This window comes from Macaca fascicularis, chromosome 8 (genome assembly GCF_037993035.2).
Source record: "Macaca fascicularis isolate 582-1 chromosome 8, T2T-MFA8v1.1".
NCBI lineage: Eukaryota > Metazoa > Chordata > Mammalia > Primates > Cercopithecidae > Macaca > Macaca fascicularis.
In genome coordinates, this window is record NC_088382.1 from 32,260,804 (window position 1) to 32,286,438 (window position 25,635).

At 42.7% G+C, this 25,635-nt stretch overlaps 1 protein-coding gene across 7 annotated transcripts in view; it reads right to left on the reverse strand.

Moving 5' to 3' along the window:
- Positions 1-25,635, reverse strand: part of KIF13B (kinesin family member 13B) — a 194,130-nt gene that overhangs the window by 6,207 nt on the left and 162,288 nt on the right. For 5 of the 7 annotated variants that reach the window (XM_005562969.4, XM_045399002.3, XM_045399005.3 and 2 more), the window contains 3 exons: positions 25,335-25,443; positions 19,044-19,177; positions 1,743-1,805 (listed from right to left, as the gene is read on the reverse strand). In XM_005562969.4, coding sequence (XP_005563026.1) covers positions 1,743-1,805; positions 19,044-19,177; positions 25,335-25,443 — 306 coding nt within the window. The remainder of the gene's footprint in view (positions 1-1,742; positions 1,806-19,043; positions 19,178-25,334; positions 25,444-25,635) is intronic. The other 2 variants (XM_074000589.1, XM_045399003.3) reach the window with 1 other exon arrangement.

Genomic DNA, 25,635 nt, shown 5'->3' on the forward strand with positions numbered 1-25,635 from the left:
GGTGGAGAGCACTGCTATCCAGAAGAAATATGTTTTCCGATATTTACGGAAAAATTATTTATATTACAGGAATGGTCATTTTCCATTTGAAATACAGGATTTATTTGAACGGGGAAGCGGCTGAGATCTATAAGTCTCTTACAGTTACTTGGCTTACCTCAGCGGCTTGATAAATCATGCGTTTTCCCAGGAACTGTCATTTATATTCCCGTTTCCAAGGGCCCTCTTTTCCCCACCAGCCACACTTTCAGGGTGTGAAATTAACGGCACCTCTTGAGATTAACAGCCCATTTTTGTGATGAATCTCTAGGCTGCAAAATTTACTCAATCCAATAGATCAATAACTGTCACCAGCATAAATACTCTAAAAGATTAGGCAATCCTTCAATCATTTTTCCTTTGCACATTGTCCATGTTTTTTATTTATTCTCTTCTATTTTAGTTTTAATATCACTGACCTAGCAGGGAAGAATATGCAAAACTACGAGAGCCGGGAATCTGAATGGTAACCAGGGTCCTGAAATGGCTTCTGTTCCCTGCCCCCACCCCGCGTGAGGCCAGCCACTGTCACTTCAGCACCCGGCGCTAAGGGCCGGCCAGGTCAGGCTGTCCCAGGATGAGGCCAGCTGCATGCCTCAGATTTGCAAGTATCATCATCCCATTGGCTTCCACGGAAGTCACTGGCTTGGGCTGGGCTGGAAGGATCATCACATTATTCTACAACAGGCCTCCAGAGGGGAAAGCCCTTATCCAAGGCTGCTCGAAGTAAAAAGGCAGGAATTGGGGGCAGAGCTGCAGTGTCAACAAAGGAGGGAGCAGGATGGTGGAAAGCACTGACTAGCACTCCAGGCCACGCCCCCATTCGACTGGAGTTGATTTGCGAGTTGAAACCCAGGTGCCTTCTCTGGATTATACCCTTGCCACTGAAGGAGACATTTCTGGAGATTTCTGGAAAAGTCCAGGCTTGGAAAACTACCATGATGAACCACAGAAGCCACTGCCTTCACTGGCAAGGGGCCTGCTCTGACCGTCCCGCTGACCGGGGATGCTCAAACCTGCCTCAGCAAAGAGACCAGCACCACTCCGGGGGGAGGGGGCACCCCATCCCATCCACAGCAAATTCGTGAATGCCCAGCGTACACTGGGATAGTTAAAGGGTCGTTCAGATACAAGTAAATTCATGGAGATCTGAATATTCTTTCAAATTATTGTGCCTCTGTTGCTGTTGTTTTAATAAAGAAAATTTTCCTAAGAAGATAGAGCATTTCCTAAGAGAATGAAAGCGCAGTGGGAGAAAATAGATTTGTTGTTCATAAGATGAGAAGTGCTGTTGATCTGTGGGAGATCATAAGAGACTATTTTCTCCCCAGTTCAGCATTCGCCTTTTCACGCTGATATCATGAATCAGAATGAAATATAAAACTGAGAATTAAGCAAACATTTAGAAGGAGGAGATTGTTCTGTTTATAGAAATCTCCTCTGCCTAGCTGTGGGCTATTAAGGCAGCAGACTACATTAGCAGTCAAGCACCTAAAAGTTTAGCAATCATATGATTAACAAGTTGAAAATAGAAAAGTGTAACAAGGAAAATAGAGAGGGAAAAGGCAGTGACCTATATTATAGCTAATTACCAAAACAGGAATGCTAACATCAAAAACCGCGGGTGTGGACTCAACCGTTTCAGCATCAGGGCCACCCGCTCGCTGTAGGCGAGGTGGCCATCCCTGGCCCGACTGACTCACCTCCTCCATCCTGGTCACCCTGACGTCTGGGCCAGCTGCCTGCACCATGATGCGGGGCACGGGCTGAGGAGGCAAGTGCGCAGGTCAGGGGTCGAGAGGACAGAACAGGGGTAGCGGAGAGGCTTCCGCTGCACAGGCTGGAGGGCCAGGACCTGCCCGAGGGGAATCGGCCCATCAGGTGAGCAAGTGCGAGGGGCTCCACACCCTCCAAGGAACAAGGGACCCAGCCAGGGGCTACTCCTCCAGCCAGGGAAACAGGCCGCATGCCAAGATCACCAACACACGTGGTGCACTTAGACACATGTGACACTCCCTCCCTCCCTCCGATCACATATGCACATGTGAACCGAGGACTGGGCCTGTACAGACAAACATTGAGACAGGAAAGATCCAGAAAGACTTCCGGCAGGAGGTGAAAGCCACGCCAGGCCCTGATGGCTGGGGAGAGGAAGGAGTGTAGTCACAGGAGGGGAGGAGGAAGGAGGCCAGGCTGGCTGGAGCACAAACCCAGAGCCCAAGATGGCAGGCGCAGGTATGCAGGAGGCCCTGGGCATTGGAAACTAACCCTACTCAGGAGAGGAAGGGGGTCCCCACTGAGTCCTGAGCAAATCAAGAAGACAGCTGAAAGCCAGAGAGACTGACCAGGCGGGGACACAACCTGACCAGAAGAATATTTAAAGTCCAAAGAAGCAGATCAGTAATGCAATTCCAGCAACAGAGCAGGGGTGAGGAGATAAGAGCCACAGGAAAGGGCCTGGTGACTTGTGGACACATGGGCCAGGGAACATTAAAGAGCGAGAGGAAAGAATCACCAGAGCCAGGAAAAGGGAAGGCTGGGGGAGAGAAGGAACCAGAGCATCATTCTTTGCTGCGGAGTGGCTGTGGGACACACAAGCAGCTGAACAGATGTGCTCATCCCGGAAGAAGCTAGGAACACGCCACTTCTGCCCCTCACCCTCCCAACTCCCCAGCTGCAGGAACTGGGCCTGGCCTCACATGCTGGGCCTCACGAGGGCTCCATTCTGCCAGGACAGCCGCAGGTCGGGCTTCTTCCTTGTTGGGTCCACAGGGCACAGCTGGTGGCTGCTCGGTTACTGAACTTCAACTGCCCAGAGGTGTGGACTCCACCTCTCCCGCCTCCTTCCTCCCAGCCCTTGGCAGTCCTGGTGCTTTGGCTCTTGTGTGTCTGGGCACCTGAGGCCTCGACGGAGTCAGGCCTTCTAGACAGAGCCTGCAGGCGTGCAGTCGGACTGCCCAGGCCTTCCTACTGGGAAGCCTGGACTCCAGCCATAGGGAGAAGAGCCCCAGAAGAAGCCAGTCCGCTCAGCAGGGTGCCCACCATGTTTACAAGCATGGAAGAGCCTCGCTTCACCAAAGGGCACCACTATGACCACTTGTGCCTTGGGGCTGCTTTTGAAAGAAAAGTATAAGAGGGAATTGATTCTGTGGAAGGTAAGGGGGCAGTGGCAGGACTCGAGAAAAGGCACGGTGGAGAGGACTCGAGAGGAAACGCAGCGATCAAGCTTAAAGACCTGGAAGGACTGGAGCCAGATGTGGTGGCGCACACCTGCAGTCCTAGCTCCTCAGGAGGCTGAGGCAGAAGGATCACTTAAGCCCACGAGTTGGAGGCTGCAGTGAGCTATGATCACACCACCACACTCCAGCCCGGGCAAAAAGCAAGACCCTGTGTCAAAGAAGAAAAAAAGAAAAAAGGTGGAAGGACCAAGGAAATGAACAAAAGGCATGGGTACTTTACCCTGCAAACACTGGGGCGCTCCTGCGGTGGTCTGAGGTCAGGGACAGCTAGGACCAGGGTCCATTGAAAACTATGTGAGCAACCAGTGGGACAGAATGAGGGAGGGTCCCCTAGTGGCAGTTAGGCCACTGCACATGACAAGGCCAGAAGAACAAGATCTTCAGCCTCCACCTCAATTCCTTGACCAGAACAGACTCTCCTCTGCGCCCCTCCCAGCACTGAGTTCCTTCTGTCCTGGCTGTTGCTCTCCACGGTCCCGCCTGTGGCCTCCCAGAGAAGAAAGTGAGGCTCAAGCGTGCATCCCGCACTGCCAGGCAGTCCTCGCATGCCGGGGCTGGTGTCTTCATTTTTCTCCCCATAGTATTTAACGTCCCCACAAATGGGAGGGTGTTCAAGGGTATATTTCATGACAAAAGCAGCAAAAACATTTCTCAAACTCCAGAATACTTGCATCCTTCAGCTACATGTTACCAAAAGTGGACAAGATTGGGGAGCAACTGTTTCCACTACGGTGAAGTTTATTCCCCTTAAAGCCTAAAAATGTAAATACTCCAAGGATGGGATGTTAAGTGCCTAACATGAAACCTTTTCTAAGATCACATGATTCCTGCCCTCTGAAATAGAACATGCAAACAAGTTACACTTTCCTTCAGGACCCAGTGTGATTAGAAAAACCCAGTAGATAGATGCTTATTAAATATTTGCTGAAATGGACTCAGGGACTGGACTGCCTGCCACTTTGGTTCTCACCCTCCACGTAAAAAAGTTCAGCTCAACAGAGACTGCATCAGGTCCTACCACGCGGTGGGCATGGCACCAGGTGCCTCGGGTAACATAAACATCAGAGGCATGGGCTTTGCTCTCAACAGATGGGCAACCTCATTGGTGGGGAACACGTGAGCAAATCACTAAAATCAAGGAATGTGACAGCGGAATGGAAACTTCAAAAGCAGGGAGGAGGCCGGGCACAGTGGCTCATGCCTGTAATCCCAGCAGTTTGGGAGGCCAAGACAGGAGGATCACCTGAGGTCAGGAGTTTCGGACTAGCCTGGCCAACATGGTGAAACCCTGTCTCTACTAAAAATCAAAAAAAAAAAAAAAAAAAATTACAGGGCATGGCGGCAGATGCCTATAATCCTAGCTACTCAGGAGGCTGAGGCAGGAGAACTGCTTGAACCTGGGAGGCAGAGGTTGCAGTGAGCCAAGATAGTGCCATTGCACCACTCCAGCCTGGCCAACGATAGCGAAACTCCATCTCAGAAAAAAAAAAAAAAAAAAAAAGAGGATTCAGAGGAGGAAGGGGTCATAAATACAACGGGTGAGAATACCACATGAGGGGGGCTTTTGGCACAGGCCTTGGGTATGAGTTCAGCAACTTTTTAAGGATGCCAAATATATCGACCAAGAATACTGAAACTGTAACTGACTGTAACTGTGCCATCATCCTTCACATGTAATAGCTGAAATTTTCAAGTGTCTGTCTGCACCTTCATGCTCTTCTACATCTCCCCCGTACAGGCAGTCACCTCCTGTTTCAGGGGCTCAAAACATTTCAGATCATAAGTTCATTAATCCTTATGACACATCTGGTAACTATTAATAAAAATGACTGTGAAGTATTTTGCAGCTATAAATATTAAGGAGAAGTCCCATGAGGCAAGTGAATATGAGTATAATTATCTACATTTCACACTACAGAAACCGAGGCTCAGAGAGCACTTACCTAATGGTTAAATGTGTTCACGTGGCCCTATGAGTGAGTGACACAGATGGAAAAGGACTAAGTTCTCAAGTGCTGGCTGAACCTGCAATCACACTGTCTACTGAGCGTTGCTGAAACTGAACAGATGAGTAGCTTACAGGCAACAGAACGGCTTAGAAATATTTCAGGGAAAAGGTGCCAGTCACTGCTCTAATCATATTGCGCTATTTTTTAACTCTGGCTTTCACATTCTACATGAACACATGGGAGATCAGATCAGAATTTCAAAACCTGGAATAAAAGCTGTTTTGGAGACCCCTCTGCCAAGAAGAATAAAATTAACCCTTTGACATGACATACAAAATCTCCAAGGGGACACACCTTGCCTTGCTTGCTCTACTAGGCCACTCAGAATTCCCTCAATGGACGGCTTTTCCACTCAGAATTCCCTCAATGGATGGTTTTTCCAGAACCTTCCTCATGCCACTCCACCCCCTGGGGAATCGTGTTCCACCTAGTGAATACAGACTCATTTCTAAGTCTCTGCTCAAGCATGATCGAATTCTCCTGCAACTGCAGGGAGCAGCGCCCACTGGCTTCACTGTGTCATCCGCAGACACTCACACGTGATGGTATCTACATCATCCTGCACTGGCTCTTCATCTGCTTATGTGGCTCTAAAGGGGCTTCTCTAAACTTCAGGCTCTTGGAAGGAGACAGACTACGTCTCATTCATCCTTGTATTTCCTTACATAAAACAGTAGCTCAGTGTTTGTTGAATGAACAAATGCATAAATTACTTAGCAAGTGACAGAGAAGACTAAATTGTACAGTTACATAGGAATGTGGGATAGAACAGACTCTGAAATGCGGGCATCAGAGGAGGTAAAGGGGAAAAGAGGTCCCAGCTGAAGCAAAAAAATAATCACTTCAGAACTTCAACATTGAATTTTCTGATGCATATTTTTTCTTGTTTGAAAATAAACCTTTCATGGCTAACAATCACGCCTTATCCTGAATTTCAAAAATTCTTAAATGTCATTTTTTAATGGTGCTTAAACTAATACGATCCTCTAAGTCTTGTTTTAAATACTAACCAATGATTTAAATCCAAGTATAGAAAATTATTTTTTAATGGAATATATAAGATATGTAAGATTTATTTTTTATTACAAATAACTAGTAGCCAACCTTTCATCTTCCCGCTGCTGAAGTGTGAAAAACCTAAGAAACAAAAGGAAGCAGGGCAAGGGCATATAAGGAAACACCTGCTAACCTCCAAAAACGTTCTGATAAAAGTAATACACAACGGATACAAATCAGACACAGTGCACAGTGACTCTCACGCCTGCAATCCCAGCACTTTGGGAGGCTGAGGCAGGAGGATCCCTTGAGCCCAGGAGTTCGAGACCAGCCTGGAAAACATGGAGAAACTCCATCTCTACAAAAAATAAATTAGCTGGGCATGGTGGTGCACACCTATAGTACGAACTACTTGGGAGCTGAGAATTACTTGAGCCCAGGAGGTCGAGGCTGCAGTGAGCAATGATCACGCCCCTGCAATCCACCCTGGGTGACAGAATGAGACCCAGTTTCCAAAAAAAAAAAAAAAAAAGACATGTACAACCCAAACATTAAGCCTCAGTAATAACCTAATCAATATAAACACTTTTCTAAGGTTGTCTTGACCAGGGGCCTGGAAGAGAGGAAAATGAAGCGTTCCGGGAGGCGAGCAGGGAGAACACGTCCAGCCCTGGATTGCAGCCTGTGATCCAGGCTCCGGCACGTGAGGCCTTCAGTGACCGGGACACACAGCCACCCTGTGCACCTGGAGGCTCTAGATCCTGACAGGCTGATCTGGAGGAATGTGTGAGCCATGACGGCAGCAGCACTTTTGTCCAGTTGGCAGGTGTAGTTATTTTAAATGCATGGCTTGGCATTGTAACTTTCGTGTAAAAACCTCATCACCTCTGGGCTTCCACACCTGTCTGCAAGGGGGTGATCCCATCCACATGAATTCTCTAAGCAGGGAGGCGGGCCGGTGGCTGCTGATGCCCACCACAGCCACCGTGACCCTGCCTGCCACATACCCCTCCAAGCAGTGCCTCGAAGGACTCAACACCAGAAGGCGACTGCGGGTTTCTGACCCACGTGACAATCCCTGCTGAGGGTTCTACCCACACTCGAATAGTGTCTTCTAGTTCCATTCTCTTCAAATCCACTTTCCAAACTGCAGCCAGAGGGAGCTTTCCGAAAAACAGAAGTGACCATGTCACTCTCGGCGTAGCAGCTGCCAGGATTTCCCACTGCAGCACACGAGGAAACGCCGGCAGGTCCCGCATGGTGTATTTCTGCTGCTCGATCCTTCCCTCCTACAAACGCTCTACTGATTCATTCATTCCACAAATACAGTGACTTGGCTATTCTTAATCACTGTCAGCGAAATCTCTTATGGTCACATTTGAGCATTTAACCTCGCTTTCTCAATGGGAAGCTCAGTTCTGCCACTCCCAAGGCTCTGTAACCAGAGACAGGTGCGCACCCTCCCCATTTCCCCAACAGGGCAGCGGACCTGACATGGCAGCCACCGGCCCCTGGTGGTAACCCAGCACTGAGAATGAGGCTAATGTGATTCAGGAAGTCCATTTTTTATTTTAATTAATAAAGTACAACCTTAACTGGTTATATAACTGAAACGGTTTTAAGTATGTTTAGAACAGCCTCGGCATGTGGGTCTGCTTTCTCAACCATAAATTTTATGAATTCTAAATGCAGATCAAGTATTTCCGACGGAACTTTAGTGTCTGAATTGCAATGTGCTAGAAATGTAAAATACGCACCTGATTTCAAGGACTTTGTACAGAAAGAAGGATGGGAATATCTCAATCTTTTTTTATACTACAGTTGATATGACAGTACTTTCAATACACTAGGTTAAACAAATGTTATTAAAAATAATCTGACCTGTATTCTTTTTACTTCCTTAATGTGGCTACTAGGTAATTGTAAGTTACATACATGACTCGCATTATATATCTATTGCATGGTGCTTGTCTAACTCAGTCCTGTTGTTGAGATGGCGCATTAAAATTCCTGGTGTGGTGCCAGGTACACTGGAAGCTCTCGGCACATTTGTAAAGTACTTCATTGGAATTTTGTGTCTGGTCTTCCTAGATATCTCTAAGTTGGCTTACTAAAAGTACATTTTTAAACAGTCAATAATTTCATCTGATCTAGAAATCACAAGTTTTGAATTAACTGAATCAGTCCCAAAGTCATTCCAGGATGAATTCCATTTTCTTTCAAAAGAAAGAAACTAAGATTTCATTAATTTACTCATTCGCAAATATGTACCAGGTACCTACTACATTCTAAAGACTGTGGTAGGCACTGGGGATGCAGTGTGAGCAAAACTAGTCCCTGTGCTCTTCAAAACTAGGCACTCAAGGTCTAACATTTATATTCCTATTTAATTTCGGTTACACAAAACAATTAAAAGGCCTATTTTTCCTATCAACAAGTAAATTATTTTATCACTGGATATAAGTGAATAATACCATTTATGTGGTCTATAAGACATTAGATATGTGTTATAGTCTAACTTATTCTAAGTATTACATAAATAAAATTTTAAATACTAATATTTCCAGAGCTACCAGAAAAGATATCGCTTCTGATTTTTAGTATCTAGCCAGTTTACTTTAAAAACTTCTACATAACAGCCTGGGCAACATACCAAGGTCCCATTTTTATAAAAAAATTTTTTTTTTTAATTAGCCAGGCATGGTGGCACACTCCTGTGGTCCCAGCTACTTGGGAAGCTGAGGTAGGAGGATCACTTGTGCCCCGGAGTTCAAGGCTGCAGTGAGCTGTGATCACACCACTGCCCTCCAGCCTGGGCAACAGAGCAAGACCTTGTCAGAAAAAGTAAATTAAAAAAAAAAACAAAAAACTTCTACATAATAATACTTAAAACTGATTTAAACATTCATATAAGAAAATTAGACACAGAGATTTTAAAAGATATAACGCTCACTTCATCCAAAATGAGTTACTAGTTTTTCAAGTGCCCATGAAGGATTAAGGATGCTTAAAGAATGTTCGCTAATCTAAAAGCTTTAAAAATAGGGCCTTGTTGGGCGGGGTGGCTCACACACACAATCCCAGCACTTTGGGAGGCTGAAGCAGGAGGACTGCTTGAGCACAGCAGTTCAAAACCAGCCTGGGTGACATAGGGAGATCCCGTCTCTACAAAATTAAAATTTAAAAATTAGCCAGCCATGGTGGTGTGTACCTGTAGTCTCAGCTATTTGGGAGACTGAGATGGGAGGATCACTTGAGCCCAGGAGGTCAAAGCTGCAATGAGCCATGATCACACCACTGCACTCCAGCCTGGGCAACAGAGCAAGACCCTGTCTAAAAAAAGAAAAAAAAAGTCTTCATCCAGCCTGTCACCAACTTAATATGCCCTATGAAATAAGAAATGGCTTTTACATTCTTAAGATTGAAACAAATCAAAAGAATGTTTCATAACATAAAAATTATGTAAAATTCAAATTTCAGGTTATCAAGTTTTACTAGAACACAGCCAGACTTATTTGTTTAATACTGTCTATGGCTAGTTTTGACAGAGACCACATGGCATGCAAATCCTAAAATATTTACAATCTGTCCCTTTATAAAATAAAGTATGGCAACCCTTGGTCTAGAGAATAAAACAAAGCCCATTCCTTAAAAATGGCTGGCAGATGCACCTCTTCAATCGACTTCTTTACTGCCTCAGAAACCCTCTTACTTGCTGAAGTGAATTTAAGTTAAATTTCATTATTTTTCAGATCAGCTACTAAACCTGATTATGAAGACAACTCTGGCATCGCTAACTATGTCCACTATATTACCTATAAATGCATGGGGCGAGGCTAGACAGCAAAATGCTACGATTTTAGAAAACTGAAAGAGTGATAAGAGTCTTACAACAATGACAGGATTGCCTAAAAAATCCTCCCTACACTGAAGAGAAATCAATTGCCCTGAATTTTTTTAAAAAAACTATTTGTTAACCCCAGAACAAGTGAAATGCAGCACACTATATCAATAGCTGCTTAAGATGGGCGGTATTCAACTACAGAGAAAATGCTCATATGTTATTTTTTAAATAACCTGAAGGTTTAAGAAAAATGGAGGCTGGGAAACAAGGCCTAGATGTGTTTTCTTTACTTTTTTTTTTTTTTGAGATGGGAGTATCGCTCTGTCACCCAGGTTGGAATGCAGTGGTGCCATCTCAGCTTACTGCAGCCTCCACCTCCCGGGTTCAAGTGATTCTCCTGCCTCACCCTCCTGAGTAGCTGGGATTACAGGCGCCTGCCACCACGCCCAGCTAATTTTTGTTTTTTATCAGTAGAGATGGGGTTTCATCGTGTTGGCCAGGCTGGTCTCGAACTCCTGACCTCGTGATCTGCCCACCTCGGCCTCCCAAAGTGCTGGGATTACAAGCGTGAGCCACCGTGCCCGGCAGTGTTTTCTTCTTTTAGTTAGGATGTTGAACCTTTACTTGAGACACAAGGATACGTGTTTACATAATTCATTTAATCAAGGAAGTATGGCTAGTTTAAAACAGCATCCTTGTGTACAAGGCAAGAATTAGTATTTGTGCTTGTTTCTCCCTGTTTTATATAAGAAAGAATCACAGTCATGAAAGATGGATAATTACACAGACATCTTTTCAATTAGCATCAGAGATGGGCAGGGGCGTGCTCTTTCTACACAAGCCTTTATCTACCTACCACACATGAGGCTATGTTGAAATAGGAGAAAAATATCCCTGCTGTTGATAAGGCAGCCCTAACCAAAAGGGACGGACACATAAATCAAGACAGGCCAGCAATGTGACTGTGCTTTTGACAGTGGAAATTAAATCTGACCATTAACTCTTTAATTCTCCAGATTCATCAAAGATGCCATTTACAGTTCCTAACTTTGAAGTACATAAATAGCTTCATCTGAACACAAACTTCTAGATACATGAAAAAAAGCTATTATGCCAAATTAATTCAATCTAACTAATTAGAGAGCAGGAAGTTCCTTCAATTATTTTATGTGCTGTCTGAGAAACACACTTGAATATGAGTACAGATTTCATTAATTGCAGTTCATTATTTTCCAGATTAGTTACTAAACTTGCATCAGAAGGTCAAAGACAGCAATTTTGTCAGCTGCCACCTCTTTCAGTGCAGTATTTTTGCATTTCTGGAACTCAGACAGAAACTGATTACAAACAAAAACAAATCTCCATAAAAATGAGAAACATAAGTCCTTATGAATATGTTCAAACCAAAAGATCTTGTAAATTTAAGAATATCTTTGTTTTTAAACCTTCTGAATAAACTGTTGACTTTCATCTTATAAAAAAAGATCCAGGAACATTTTCATTTCCATTTGATAAACAATATGAAGATAAAGTAACAGGAAAACAATAACATCTTCACCTGAGAACCTGCTGATTCCAAAGAACAGGTTAATAAGCATCCAGGTTTTCATTAAAGCTTCTCTGCGGTTATGGGTCTGTGTATCTTTGCATGAGGGAGGGAACTGAACATTCTTGTCTGAAAATGTCAAGGACACTCTAATTAAAAGTATTTTTTTATAATAATCATTCCTCCATTACACAACTTGTACCTCTTTTCCACTTAACATAACAAAATATAAGGAATGACTGGTAAAAACAGGACTCATTCTATTCCTTAGTCCTTACCTGGATTATTTTATATTCTCATAAACTTTGTTTTTATTTTTATTTTTGAGGCAGGTATGTGTCACCACACCCAAATACTATTTTTTTAATTTTTAGTAGAGACAAGGGTCTTATTATGTTGCTCAGGCTGGTCTCGAACTCCTGAGCTCAAGTGATCTGCCTGCCTTGGCCCTCAAAGTGCTGAGATAAAGGTGTGAGCCGCCGCACCCAGTCTAACTTCCTGTTTTTAAGTAACAGAAATCCACCCCCTCCTTTTTTTAAAAAAAAAAAAGACAGGCAGGCTGGGATGGCAGGATCCCTTGAGCCCAAGAGGTTGAGGCCACAGTGAGCTGTGATAGCACCATTGCACTCCAGCCTGGGCGACAGAACAAGAGCCCATCTCAAAAAAAAGAGTACCTTGCTATCTGTAAACCATTTTCCCACTGTCAGCTGTCACCATCCTCTCTGTTAATTTCATCACTATGGCCCTAGGACCCTCCACTGCCTTAGCAAAACCATCCCTAACAATCCTTCCCTCCTCGGTGCTGGTATCCCTTGAATGCTTATACAGTCAGCTCTCTTAGTCATTGTTTGGTGAAGCTATAAATAACTCCTTTAATCCTTCCTCATAAATCATTTTTGATGTTATTCTCTGAAACAATTCCAACTGGTCACTGCATTTCTAGTAGTAATAAATCCAGAACCAAGTACAGTAATCTAAGTGTCATCTAATAATATCAAAGAGAGCCCAGGTTGGGGGCTGGGGCTTTGTTTAGATAGGATAGTGTGAGTTTCTGCATTATTGCAACTGTTTCAGAGAAGTTTTAAGTCTCCAAACTAAACTGGAATAAAAACATATGTGGGTGACTGAGGCAGGAGGATTACTTGAGGCCAGGAGTTTCAGATCTGTCTCAAATAAACTAAACTAAAAAGCAGTTTCAGTATCTTTCATGACAGGTGGGAAACGGGAGACAAACGGTTTCAGGAAGTGTGTTATTAAACATGACCTGCTTGGTTTCCATGCCGATCCCCAAACCGTTCGGGGTGTTTTGTTTTTGTGCTGTTTCACATTGTCACCCTTAAGCGATGTTAACTATCTGTCCTAAGTCTTTATGCCATATTAGTATCACTATTTCCCCCTTCCTATATTGTACTATTGATCCAGATTCCTTTTAGGCATATGAATGGACCTGGATTTTTCTGGATTTTATCTTGATGTTGTCTAAACATTTAAATATCTGATATTGCTTATTTCACAACCATTTAATGGTCACAGACTATTGAAACTGGTGCACTAACAGGCACTAGCAAATAAAAATGAAGCACAAGACTCAAAACTGGAGAGGAAGGTTCCGGGTACTTGTGTATTTCTTTAAAGGTGCGGCTAAGTCCAGCACTGGATGCCTCACACAGGGCCATAGCCACACCAGTGTGTGCGCAGGGCAGTCCAGCCACCGCCATCAACATCCACCCTCTTCAGGCTTGCGTGGCTGGTGACACAGAGGAAGGCCCTGGCCGCAGTGCCACTTTATTTCCATATATGTATGTAACACAGTCTCCCACAAACTCTTTGGTAGAAAGAGGGAGAAGTGTGGAGTGGAGAAGGTAGTACTGGCTACATGGAACTGAAATGTGTTGGTCTGTCACTCTGGCTTGACAAGTGATGTCTACTTCCAGGTATAGAGCTCTGCTGTAGGCCTTATTATGTTCAATATCCCAATACTCTCAAATGCAGAGAGATTACAGCTTTAGAAGTATGTGGACGGCCAGAATATATGCATTTAAAAAAAAATTACTCAGAAAGATCTTGATATCCTGGGAATGTTAAAACAATATCAAAGATAAAAAATTCTAGGAATGAATCTGAAGTTCCTCATTATTTTCACACATCAATTACACCATATAATAAAAGAGTAGTAGTACAGTGACAAGCGTATCAACAGACAAAAAACCTGGTGATGTTACCTGACCAACAGCACAATGAGCTAACACCTTTCAAAAACAAGCCCCACCAAGCGTGGTCCCAGGCTGCGCCAGCAGCGTGATCATTTAGATGAGGAAGGAAACACTTCCACCATTTGCAAGTCCAGGGGGAACGCTCTCATTTCTGGACTCCTCACTTTAGGGAGGACCCTGGCGAGACAACTGTGGAATGACAAAGCATGTCTCAGATGAGATGTGGGAGACTCATCTAGAGCTGTTAAGACAGGGGAGGTCTGAGAGAACAAAGATCCTAAGAGAGCTATCATCACTCCACTGCACTCCAACCTGGGCAACAGAGCGAGATCTTGTCACAAAAAATAAAAAAAATTTAAAAAACTTCAACATAATAATAGTTAAAACTTATTCAAATATTTATATAAGAAAATTATACATATATATTTTGGCAGGGCACGGTGGTTCACGCCTGTAACCCCAACACTGTGGGAGCCCAAGGCAGGCAGATCACGACATCACGAGATTGAGACCATCCTGTCCAACATGGTAAAACCCTATCTCTACTAAAAATACAAAAATTAGCTGGGCGTGGTGGCGGGCACCTGTTCAAGAATCGCTTGAACCTGGGAGGCAGAGGTTACAGTGAGCTGAGATCGCACCATTGTACTCCAGCCCGGGCAACAGAGCGAGACTCCGTCTCAAAAAAAATAAGTATATATTTTAAAGGATATAATACTCACTTCATCCAAAATGATGGTTATTAGTTTCTCAAGTGCCCACGAAGGATTAAAGATGCTTACTTAAAGAATGTCTGCTAATCTAAACACCTCAAAAATAGGGTCTTGTTGGGCAGGGTGGCTCACATATATAGTCCTGGCTCACATATACAATCCTCCCCACTCCCTTTACTTCCTGGTAAGAACAAACTCTGAGGCAAAGATTGGTTGGAAAAATGACGATCTCGTTCCTGTAGGACCCCCAGGAGGGGGAGTAGAGATTGTTTTAGAAGCTCAAACTTCAAATTGTAGGTATCGAATCTGATTTTCAAGTGCATGGAACTCCATTATAATAATAAAGCTCACCATTTTTAAAAAATGAGGAACACTAAAGGAGTCTAGCCAATACGGCATTTTTCTTCTTCCTGTTATTTGCAATTCCACAGGCACTAAAATGCCCTTTTTCAAAGATGAAACACACTTCAGAGTACAAGTGAAAGCATAAAGCATATTCAAAGTATATTTCAAGTATGCTTCACTTGTTGTACCCTGAAGTGTGACCCAAGTAAGAAAAACAGTTTTCTTGACATTATCATCTACAGTTCTAATTTATTTCTCACAGAGCTTTAGTAGAGATGGTCAGTGAAAATGAGATAACCATGATCATCTCTGATCAACTAAATCCAAAATGAAAAGCTAAGATTTTTCTCTCCTTTGGAAATGTTCTTTAGCACTTCCACCAACCTAGGAAAGAAGGTTCTTAAATATGTCTTCATCCCTCTAATCCCCACTCAGTCGTGCTTCTTTCATCTCTAAGCTGTAAACACAGTCCTGTCTACCACTGAGTAACACTTGGGACCCACAGTCTAATATTACAGTCTGGGCACAGTGGCTCATGCCTATAATCCCAGACACGTGGGATACCAGGCGGGAGGATCACCTGAGCCCAGGAGTTCGAGACCAACCTGGGCAACACAGCGAGACTCTGTCTCTAAAAATAAAAATTTTTTAAAAGTTACCTGGGCGTGGTGGAGCGTACTTGTAGTCCTAGCTCCTTGGGAGACTGAAGCTGGAGGATTCCTTGAGCCCAGGAGTTCAACGCTGCAGTAAGCTATAATCGTGCCACTGCACTCCAGACTGGGCGACAGACCGAGACCCTGTCTCTAAAATAATATTATTATAATTTGTTCACATGTCAAACAATAGACATTTTGCATCCTCTATGCACCAGGCACCATTTTGGCACAACAAGTCCTGCCCTCAAGGAATACTGTGGAGAGGGATAATTGATAAACATGTAAACCTAACAATAACTCCTGATAAAAAGGTTAGAAATGGGCTGGGTGCGGTGGCTCACACCTGTAGTCCCAGCACTTTGGGAGGCTGGGGCGGGTAGATCATTTGAAGTCAGGAGTTTGAGACCAGCCTGGCCAACATGGTGAAACCCCATCTCTTCTAAAAATACAAAAATTAGCCAAGCGTGGTGGGGTGGGCGAGTGCCTGTAATCCCAGCTACTCAGGAGGCAGAAGCAGGAGAATCCCTTGAACCTGAGAAGTGGAGGTTACAGTGAGCCAAGACTGCACTACTGCACTCCAGCCTGGGCAACAGAGCGAGACTCCGTCTCAAAAAAAAAAAAAAAAAGAAAAAAATGGTAATGTAGTGCCTGCGTGCATGGTGGAAGCTGTTCTGGTGTGGCCATTCAAGAAAGCCCACTCTAGACTCAGAGGTCCTTCCTCAGAGTGGCCTTTCCTGACTGTTCCATGGGAGGCCTTTGGGAAGAGCAGGGTGGCAGGGCCAGCACCAGAGCTCTCCAGACTGAAGGTGCTTCGCGTGCTCATAGGCTTTATAAAAAGGCGACTTATCTGACTTAGTACTGGTGAGCAAATAAAGAAGAATGAAGATTCAAGACCGGGGACAGGTCCTGCAGTGCACTGTGAGCCACAGTGAGAAATTCACATTTCACTCCTTTCAGTGGGAGGAAGTGGAAGGTGTCACGCTACTGACGACTGTAAGGCTGTGAAAGACCACTCTGGCTACTCTGTTTAAACAGCTAAAGCCACGGAACTGAATGAAATTTATGCATGGAAGGAAACAGGTTTAAAAATAAAAGACAGCGTCCTGGTTGTAGCTCTGGGCGCTGGATGTAAAGACTTGATGGAATCTACAGTCCCAGGAGAGGATCAAGGACCGAGGGAAGGGAAGCCAGGGAAAGGAAGTTGCACTGAAGCCTGGAGATGGAAGTGTTTCCAGTGTTATTTTGACGCAGTCTGCACCATGAGGACAAGGCGGCATGGACAAGGGGGAGCTCCCTGGAGACCCTGAGAAAAGGGAAATGCCTTCCAAGGAGCAGAGTTCTCACAAACCAACTGGAATGTTCTGGCTCTATTACCAGGTATCTTCATCAAGACCAGTTTTAGATTTATATACTTTATATATTTTTATTTTTATTTATTTTGAGACAGAGTCTCACTCTGTCACCCAGGCTGGAGTGCGGTGGCACGATCTTGGCTCACTGTATCCTCTGCCTCCCGGGTTCAAGCAATTCTCATGCCTCAGCCTCCTGTGTTGCTGCGACTACAGGAGTATGCCTGGCTAATTTTTGTATTTTTAGTAAAGACAGGGTTTCACCATGTTGGCCAGGTCTCAAACCCCTGACCTCAGGTGAGCCACCTGCCTTGGCCTCCCAAAGTGCTGAGGTTACAGGTGTGAGCCACTGCACTCAGCCATATATTTTATATTTTTATGAAATACAAAATATATGTATGAGGCCAGCTTTCCCAAACCTTTGCTCACATGTGCTCAAACAATAAATGACCAACTAGAGTAAATGAATAAAAGTTGCTTAAGAAATCTTCCATATATTTCAAGGTAACCTCTAACCTGGGCATTATAAATTATAGTTAGTCTCCAATCACTACATTTGTTTCTAACACACTGTTGTTCCTCTCACATCCAGAGAAAGCTAATCACTCATTGCCAACACAGTAAGAGAGTAAGTAAGTTCTACAGGTAGCAGGTGATGTGACTTGCCACAAGCAAAACTGAAAATAGCTTTAAAGGAGAATGGTAACGATGGCAGGCTGACTCCGTGACTTCCAGCGTGATTCCAATTTCCTCCAACCTACGTGACTGCCTTCACCAAACAGCAACTAACAACACTGGATAGCAGACTTCTCTGAATAAAAATAAGAATCACCACAGGCGCTTATAAATGCAGATTACAAGGTCTCTCCAAGTTAGCTATGGGTTCCCAGGGCAGGCCAAGAAACTGTTTTTTAAAACAGCTCCCTTGATAAATCTGACAGTTCATGAATTACACTTTGTGAAACAATGATGCAGAAGTTTAGAACTGAATAACACACACAATAATGACCCACTGGTTCAGTTCTGGTGGATCTCTGAGGAAAAAAAAAACACCAGGAAAAATAATCACTGCTTACCTCAGTCCCCGCAGGACTTAGCTCCTGCAGTCATAGATTCATTTCACTAACTCTCAAGCCCCACCATGTGCCTAAATACAATTTAAACAGCTGCAAAATCTTGGTTTTAATTTTTCCATCTACTGTGTATGCTTACTTATATGCTTATATAAAGCTAGAATTTTAAAAATTACATATCTGCATGGCAGCCTGATAAAAACTAATTCCTTCTCCCCTGAATATATGCATTCATACACTTAGAGAATTCTTTAAATAGTTAAGTCTCAGACAACTCACTTGGATTTCTGCAACTCGAATGTTTAGAAGAACGTGGAGAAGCTGATGTCAAAAGACCTATTTGGACAACAGAACTTGCCCTGTATGTGTTTTTGAATGAGTATAAATAAATCCTCATTTATCATTTTCTGCTGAGTTAACACCTATATAAGGCTGGAAATTGCATTTCCAATGGGGTTCCCATTCACTATTGCATAAGAGCAGCTTCCTGATTGTTTAGAAAACCTTTTCGCATTTGCTCTAACACTTACCCTAGGGCTGGGTAAAGAGTTTTAAGAAAAACGAAGACAGGTGATCACTTTTCAATGAAAGAACAGGTTATCCATAGTAGAGAAAACAGAGGTTGAGAGGGAAGGGCACTCATACAAAATTGTTTGAAAAAAGAAATGAAATCAAGAAATAAAAATAGAATTACATTTTCTACTTGGCAATACACAAACAACACTAAGTGCACTTCATAAATTTTACTACTGTTGCTCTAAGTAATATTACCATAAATCACATTAGCAGTGTCCTTGGCACTTTTTAAAAGCAGAAAAGAGGGAGTGTGTTTGTAAGTTTAAACAGCTCTGTTATCGTTGAAGAGCGTGGAGGAGAAATGACTGACAGCTGTTCCTGGGTTTAAAAACCCGGTTTAGCCCCCACCCGCGAGGCTGCGCCTCCACCTCCAGCCAATTTGGCGCAACACAGAGCACGGGTTTATCAGAAAAACGCTCACAGCTGCTTTCTCGGTGCTTTGTACCTGGTGTGTGAGCGGAGATGGCCGCTTGCCCCTCTTCTCGTCGCGGACAGGAAAGAGAGACTTGAGGAGCTTTGGCATCTGAGGCACGAAGGATTTGACGGGATTCAAGTAGGATGCTGCGAGGTTACTTAGTCCTGCCCGTATTATAGGGGAAAAAGATAAAACATATACAATTACATAGACATCTTCTTTCCTGTACATTTGCCAGACATCACTTGTCAGCAAATCTAACAAAAACCAAAGGTATCCTTAAAAAATATTAGAAAAACACAGTATTATTGTAGTTTCTGTAATTTCCCTCAAACATAGTAATGTCCCTTTTTAAATTAAATAGCAGTAACTGGGGTGCTGCCAAAATGCTCTAGTGCCAAAATGCTCAGTGTTCCTATCAGCATCAGAACAGCAATTCACCTCTATCCTGTCAATAATTGGCAAAAGCATTCACTTCTGCCCTAGAATAAAATGGGATTGATTTTTAAGTCACACTGCCAATGACACACATGTATAGCTCTCTGTCTAGACTTTAAGCTCTTTGAAGTCAGGGACTATGTCTTATTCAATCTAATGTTTCATAACTATTTACTGAAGGAAGATGATGAAACTGACCTTTTGGGAAAAGGGTGAATGGTAATGTTTGAGTTATTTATTACAAGTCAGGGAGAGATGCCCTGAACAACTTACGTTCTTATCTGCTGTTAATTTCCAAGGGCTGGGATCAGAGGTATAAACAGGTCATACTTATGATATACTAAGATTTCTTCCCCCTATTAATTTATAGTAAAATCTAATCCCAAGTCATAAGTGATGAAAAGCTGTATTCATATAACATTTAGAAATGAACAAGCAAGTCATCTTAAGGAATACATTTGCCTTAACAGATGCACACAACTCCCCACAGATCTCTACTCCACACTAACCCTGAAAGGATTCCAAATTTACTGGCAATTCAGTTGGTAAATGGATGGATACAGCTGTAAGGTTTCTACATTTTACATAAAGCAGTAGAATATTAAGTGTAAGCATACTGCAAAAAGTTAAGGATGTACATTGTAATCATGAGGGCGACCACTGAAAAATAAAGCAAAGAATGGCTATACCGTGCCAAGAGATAGATACATCATACCTCAGTTTAGAAAAGTCCAATTATTTACAGCAAGGCAAAAACAAGGATAAGAAAAATAAAAGAGGGGAGACAGAAAATAAAATAAGTTTAAGATGAATAAAGATCCAAAAAGATACAATTATTTCAAAGATGAGGAAAAAAATTACAATCTAGAGTTCTTTATCAAATTAACATTCTAGAGTAATGATAATCCCTCATTAAGTAAAAATCTAGCCAGTAATGAATCAAAGGCCACACATATCACTAAATGAGACCATCAGACATTATGTGTCTCCAACCTCCCCACCACACATCCACACCCAACCACCCTACCACACACATCCTTCTCAAATCAGCTGAATTGAATCAAGAATCTAGCCCTAACTACCAGTTCACAGGCAAAACAGGGGATAGAATTGCGTTTCAATAGTCTCATGGGAACGCAACAGGAAAAAATAAGAATGAACAGAGTCTGCTGTGCAAGAACCTGGCCTACCGTACCAGTCTACCGTACAAGAACCTGGTTTCTTCAACAAACACAATGCATGGTCGTGAAGTATTTCTCACCAGTAAAAAATAAATGACTAATGCAAGCAACAATCTGGAAGAATTTAACATATAAGGTAAGCCAAAGAGACAGACACAGAAAGGGCATACATCGTATTGGCTCCATTTATGAAACTGCAGAAGTAATCTAGAGAAGTAGTCATCAGAACACCGGCTGCCCACAGGGAGTGGGAATTACCTGGAGTAATGTCAATGTCCTACATTTTGACTGGGGTATGAATCACATGGGTATATACAAATACATTTGGTAAAACTTATTAAATATGACCCACAGTCAACAAAGGAGTCAATAAAAATAGACCATGAGATGTCTAGACACTGGATTTAATAGAAAATGACTTTAAGGCAGCTTTCTTAACCAAGTCCAATGATGCAAAGGAGAATACAGTCTTGACAAGTGCACAGACCGGGAATATTAGCAGAGAAATTAAAACCAGAAAAGCAGCAGCAAATGGAAATTCTAGAACCGAAAAAAAATAAAATAAAATGACTGAAATGAAAAAAGTTCCCTGGATATGCTTAACAGACTACTGGAAATCACAGAAAAAAAATTATCCAACTAGAAAAAATAAAATTAAAAGATTAAAAAAAAAAAAAAGAATAGAGCCTCCGTGACCTGTAGGACAATATTAAACAATCTAACCTGTGAGTAATGAGATTCTCAGAAGGAGTAGAAAGAGACAAAAGGATTAGGGGAAAAGTTTTAATGAATAATGTCTAAACATTTCTTATAATTGCTGAAAAACATCAACTGACAGATCCAATAACTTGATAAGCAAGTTAAATACTAAGAAAACAATACCTAAGCAAATCATGGTACAATTGCCACAGATAAAGAGAAACTTCTGAAAGCAGGCAAACTAAACAGAGGTATCACACTGAGTGGGAACTGACAAATGATGGCTGAATTCTCAGCAGAAAAGAAGGGGCTGGAGATGAGGAGACGTCATTGAAGTGCTGAAAAAAAAAACCTCCAACTCAAGAGTTCTCTATCCAGTGAAAATATTCTTAACAACAAAACAAAACAGTGAAATAAAGATACTTTCAAAAAAGGAGAGCATTTTTCTCCAGCAGGACTGTACTCTAAGAAATACTAGGCTGGGTGCAGTGGCTCACACCTGTAATCCCAGCACTTTGGGAAGCCAAGGCGGGTAGATCACCTGAGGTCAGGAGTTGGAGACCAGCCTGACCAACATGAAGAAACCCTGTCTCTACTAAAAATACAAAAATGAGCCCGGCGTCGTGGCAGGTGCTTGTAATCCCAGCTACTCGGGAGGCTGAGGCAGGAGAATCGCTTGAACCCAGGAGGCAGTGGTTGCGGTGAGCTGAGATTGGGCCACTGCACTCCAGCCTGGGCAACGAGCAAAACTCCGTCTCCCCCCCAAAAAAACCAACTACTTCTTCAGGCTAGAAAGAAATAAAATCAGATTAAAATAAGACCATCAGGAAGGATTGGATACTATCAGAAATAATCTGAAAAATAAATAAATAAATAAAAGATTATCCATTTTTTCTGTATTCTCTGAAAAGACAAGTAGCTTTTTTTTTTTTTTTTAAAGACAGAGTCTCACTCTGTCACCCAGGCTGGAGTGCAGTGGCGTGATCTTGGCTCACTGCAACCTCCGCCCACCTCCCAGGTTCAAGCGAGTCTCCTGCCTCAGCCTGCTGGAACTACAGGTACCAGCCACCACGCCTGGCTAATTTTTGTGTTTTAGCAGAGAGAGGGGTTTCACAATGTTGACCAGGCTGGTCTTGAACTCCTGACCTCAGGTGATCCACCTGCCATGGCCTCCCAAAGTGGTGGGATTACAGGCATAAGCCACTGCGCCCAGCCTGAGCTTTTTTTGAGAAAGGATCTCACTCTGTCGCCTAGGTGTGAGTACAGTGATGCAGTTGTGACTCACTGCAGCCTCAACCTCCCGGGTTCAGGTAATTCTCCCACTTCTGCCTCCTGAGTAGCGGGACCACAAGTGTGTACCACCGCGCTCGGCAGATTTTTGTATTTTTGTGTGGAGACAGGGTTTTGCCTTGTTGCCCAGGCTGGTCTCAACTAACCCATACCTTGGCTTCCCAAAGTGCTAGGGCTACAGGTGTGAGCTACTGCACCCGGCCTACAAGTGGCTATTTTAAAGCAAAAAGAATAACGTCATAGAGGTTTGTAACACCTATATATGTAAAAGATGAAACAACAGTACAAAATAAGGGGCCTAGAGGAACAGGTCAATGACTTACACTGTTGCATGGTTCTTGTACTGTGAGGTGAGGGAAGACATCATATGAACTCTAAGCAGATTTGGTAAGTTAAGGATGCCAAGTAGGGTTTCTGAGCAAAGAATTTAGCAAACAAATACAGGTGTCCAAAAAAGCAAAAAGAGGAAATAAATGAGATACGAATTGTTTTTTATTAACCCAAAAGAAGGTAAATAAGGAGTTACAGTGAAACAAAAAACAGAAGAATGGCCAAGTAGAAAACCAATAATAACATGGCGGACCAGAATGGGAGGCACTGGAAGGGGTGAAGCATGGCAATTAAAGGGCAGGAACTATGAGATGAGACGCAGGGGGAAATAACTGGACCCAAACAGACGTTGTCTACAAGGCAATCACTTTTGATTTAAAGACAAATACAGGCTACAATTTTAAAAGCTGAGAAAAAGATACATCGTGCAAACAGTGAATAAATTTGATGCAGTTATATATAAATGATAGGTAAGAGAGATTTCAAGATAAGAGTATTCCCAGAGATAAAAGGGACATTTCACGACAGAAAGGTCACTCCATCAGGAAGATATAATAATCTTAAATGTGTGTGTACCTAATTATCAGAGTTTCTAAATGAATGAAGCAAAAACTGTTATAAAGGGAAATACAAATAATTTTCACAATCGTATTTGGATATCTAAGGCCCTCTCAAGAATTGATAGAATAGGCCTCCACCAAATCAGCAAAGATCCAGAGGATTTGAACAAGGCGATAAACCACAGTGACCTAATTAGATATACATAGAACACCATGTCCCCAAACACAACAGTGCACATAGAATATTAACCAAGATAGAACACAATCTGGAATACAGATTACCCCCAAATATAAAAAAGAATTAATGCTAGTTGATAAGTCACAGATCAAAGCAGCAATCAGAGAGAAATTTTAAAACACTCTGAATAGAATGAAAATGAAAGCACAACATAACAAAATACGTAAAATGAGAAAAATTTAAAAATACAATTGCAATACAAAAATTAACAAAGCCAAAAACTGGTTCTGAGATTAATATATCTGATAAACCTGTCAGAAAAGTATTCAAAACAGAAAATAAAAATTATCAGTATCAGAATAAAAAGAAGGAACATCACAAGAGATCCTATAAGTATTTAAGCAATAAGGTAAAGTAGCCAGGCACAGTGGCTCATGCCTGTAGTCCCAGCACTTTGGGAGGCCAAGGCTGGTGAATCACAAGGTCAGGAGATGGAGACCATCCTGGCTAACATGGGGAAACTCCCATCTCTACTAAAAATACAAAAAGTTAGCTGGGCGTGGTGGCACGTGCTTGCAGTCCCAGCTACTCAGGAGGTTGAAGCAGGAGAATCACTTGAACCCGGGAGGCGAAGGTTGCAGTGAGCCGAGATCATGCCACTGCACTCCAGCCTGGACGACAGAGTGAGACTCCGTCTCAAAAAAAAAAAAAAAAAAGTAAAGTGATGTTTATGAAAATAAACTTAATAATCTAGATAAACTAAGAAACTCCTTGAAAAAAATATAACCTATGATAGGTGACTCAAAAGGAGACACAAAGATCTAGATATTCCCATAGTAAAGAAACTTGCCAGGCATGGTGGCTCACACCTGTAATCCCAGCACTTTGGGAGGCTGAGGCAGACAGATCACCTGAGATCAGGAGTTTGAGACCAGCCTGGCCAACATGGTGAAACCTCATCTCTACTAAAAATACAAAAATTAGCCAGGCTTGGTGGCGGGTGCCTGTAATCCCAGCTACTCGGGGGGCTGAGGCAGGAGAATCGCTTGAACCTGGGAAGGGAAGGTTGCAGTGAGCCGAGATCACACCACTGGACTCCAGCCTGTTGACAGAGCAAGACTCCGTCTCAAAAAAAAGAAACTCCAGTCATAATTTAAAATCTCTCCACAAAGAGGATTCCAGGCCTGGATCATGTAACTAAGGAATTCCATGAAACATTTAAGGAAGAGGTAATACCAATCTTACATAAACTCTCCCAGAAAAAAAAAGAGAAACATTTCCCAAGTCATTTTATGAAACCAATGCAATCGTAACAAAACCTAACAAAGACATGAAGATGAGAAGATACAACATTACAGATATTTACTATAGAGCACATACACAAAAGTCCTTAACAAAGAGGAGCAAAGAGAGTCCAGCAATGCACAGGCTAACACACCATGATCAGGCGGTATATATCAGGGCAATGCAAGATCAATCCAACATTCCAGAGCCAACGGAACTCAACCAGTTAAGAGGAGAAATGAAACAATTCGATGGACATTATCTAGTAGAACAGTGGCTGCCTGGCAAGAAATCCTAATTTAAACTTTCTGAAAGATGCTCAGATTTCTGACAGTAATTGACAAGTGAAAAGATAACTTACCTGGATCTGGAGAATGATTATTTTGGGGAGAAACAGAGCGCGCGGGAGCAGGAGCTATTCCTCTGGAAACTGTGGTTTGGGATACATCCTGCTGACTTTCCCACCGGCCCTAGTAAAGACAAAATTGGCAATTGTGTTTCAAGTTATTCAATTAACCAAATAAAAAAAAAGTACAGATACTCAAGAAAAAAACTGTTACATATTACTAAAGCTCCTTTGAATATAAGCTTGATTACAGAAGCACTTTTTTTTTTTTTTTCTATTTTAAGAGGCAGGTTTCTCTCTGTCACCCAGGCTGGAG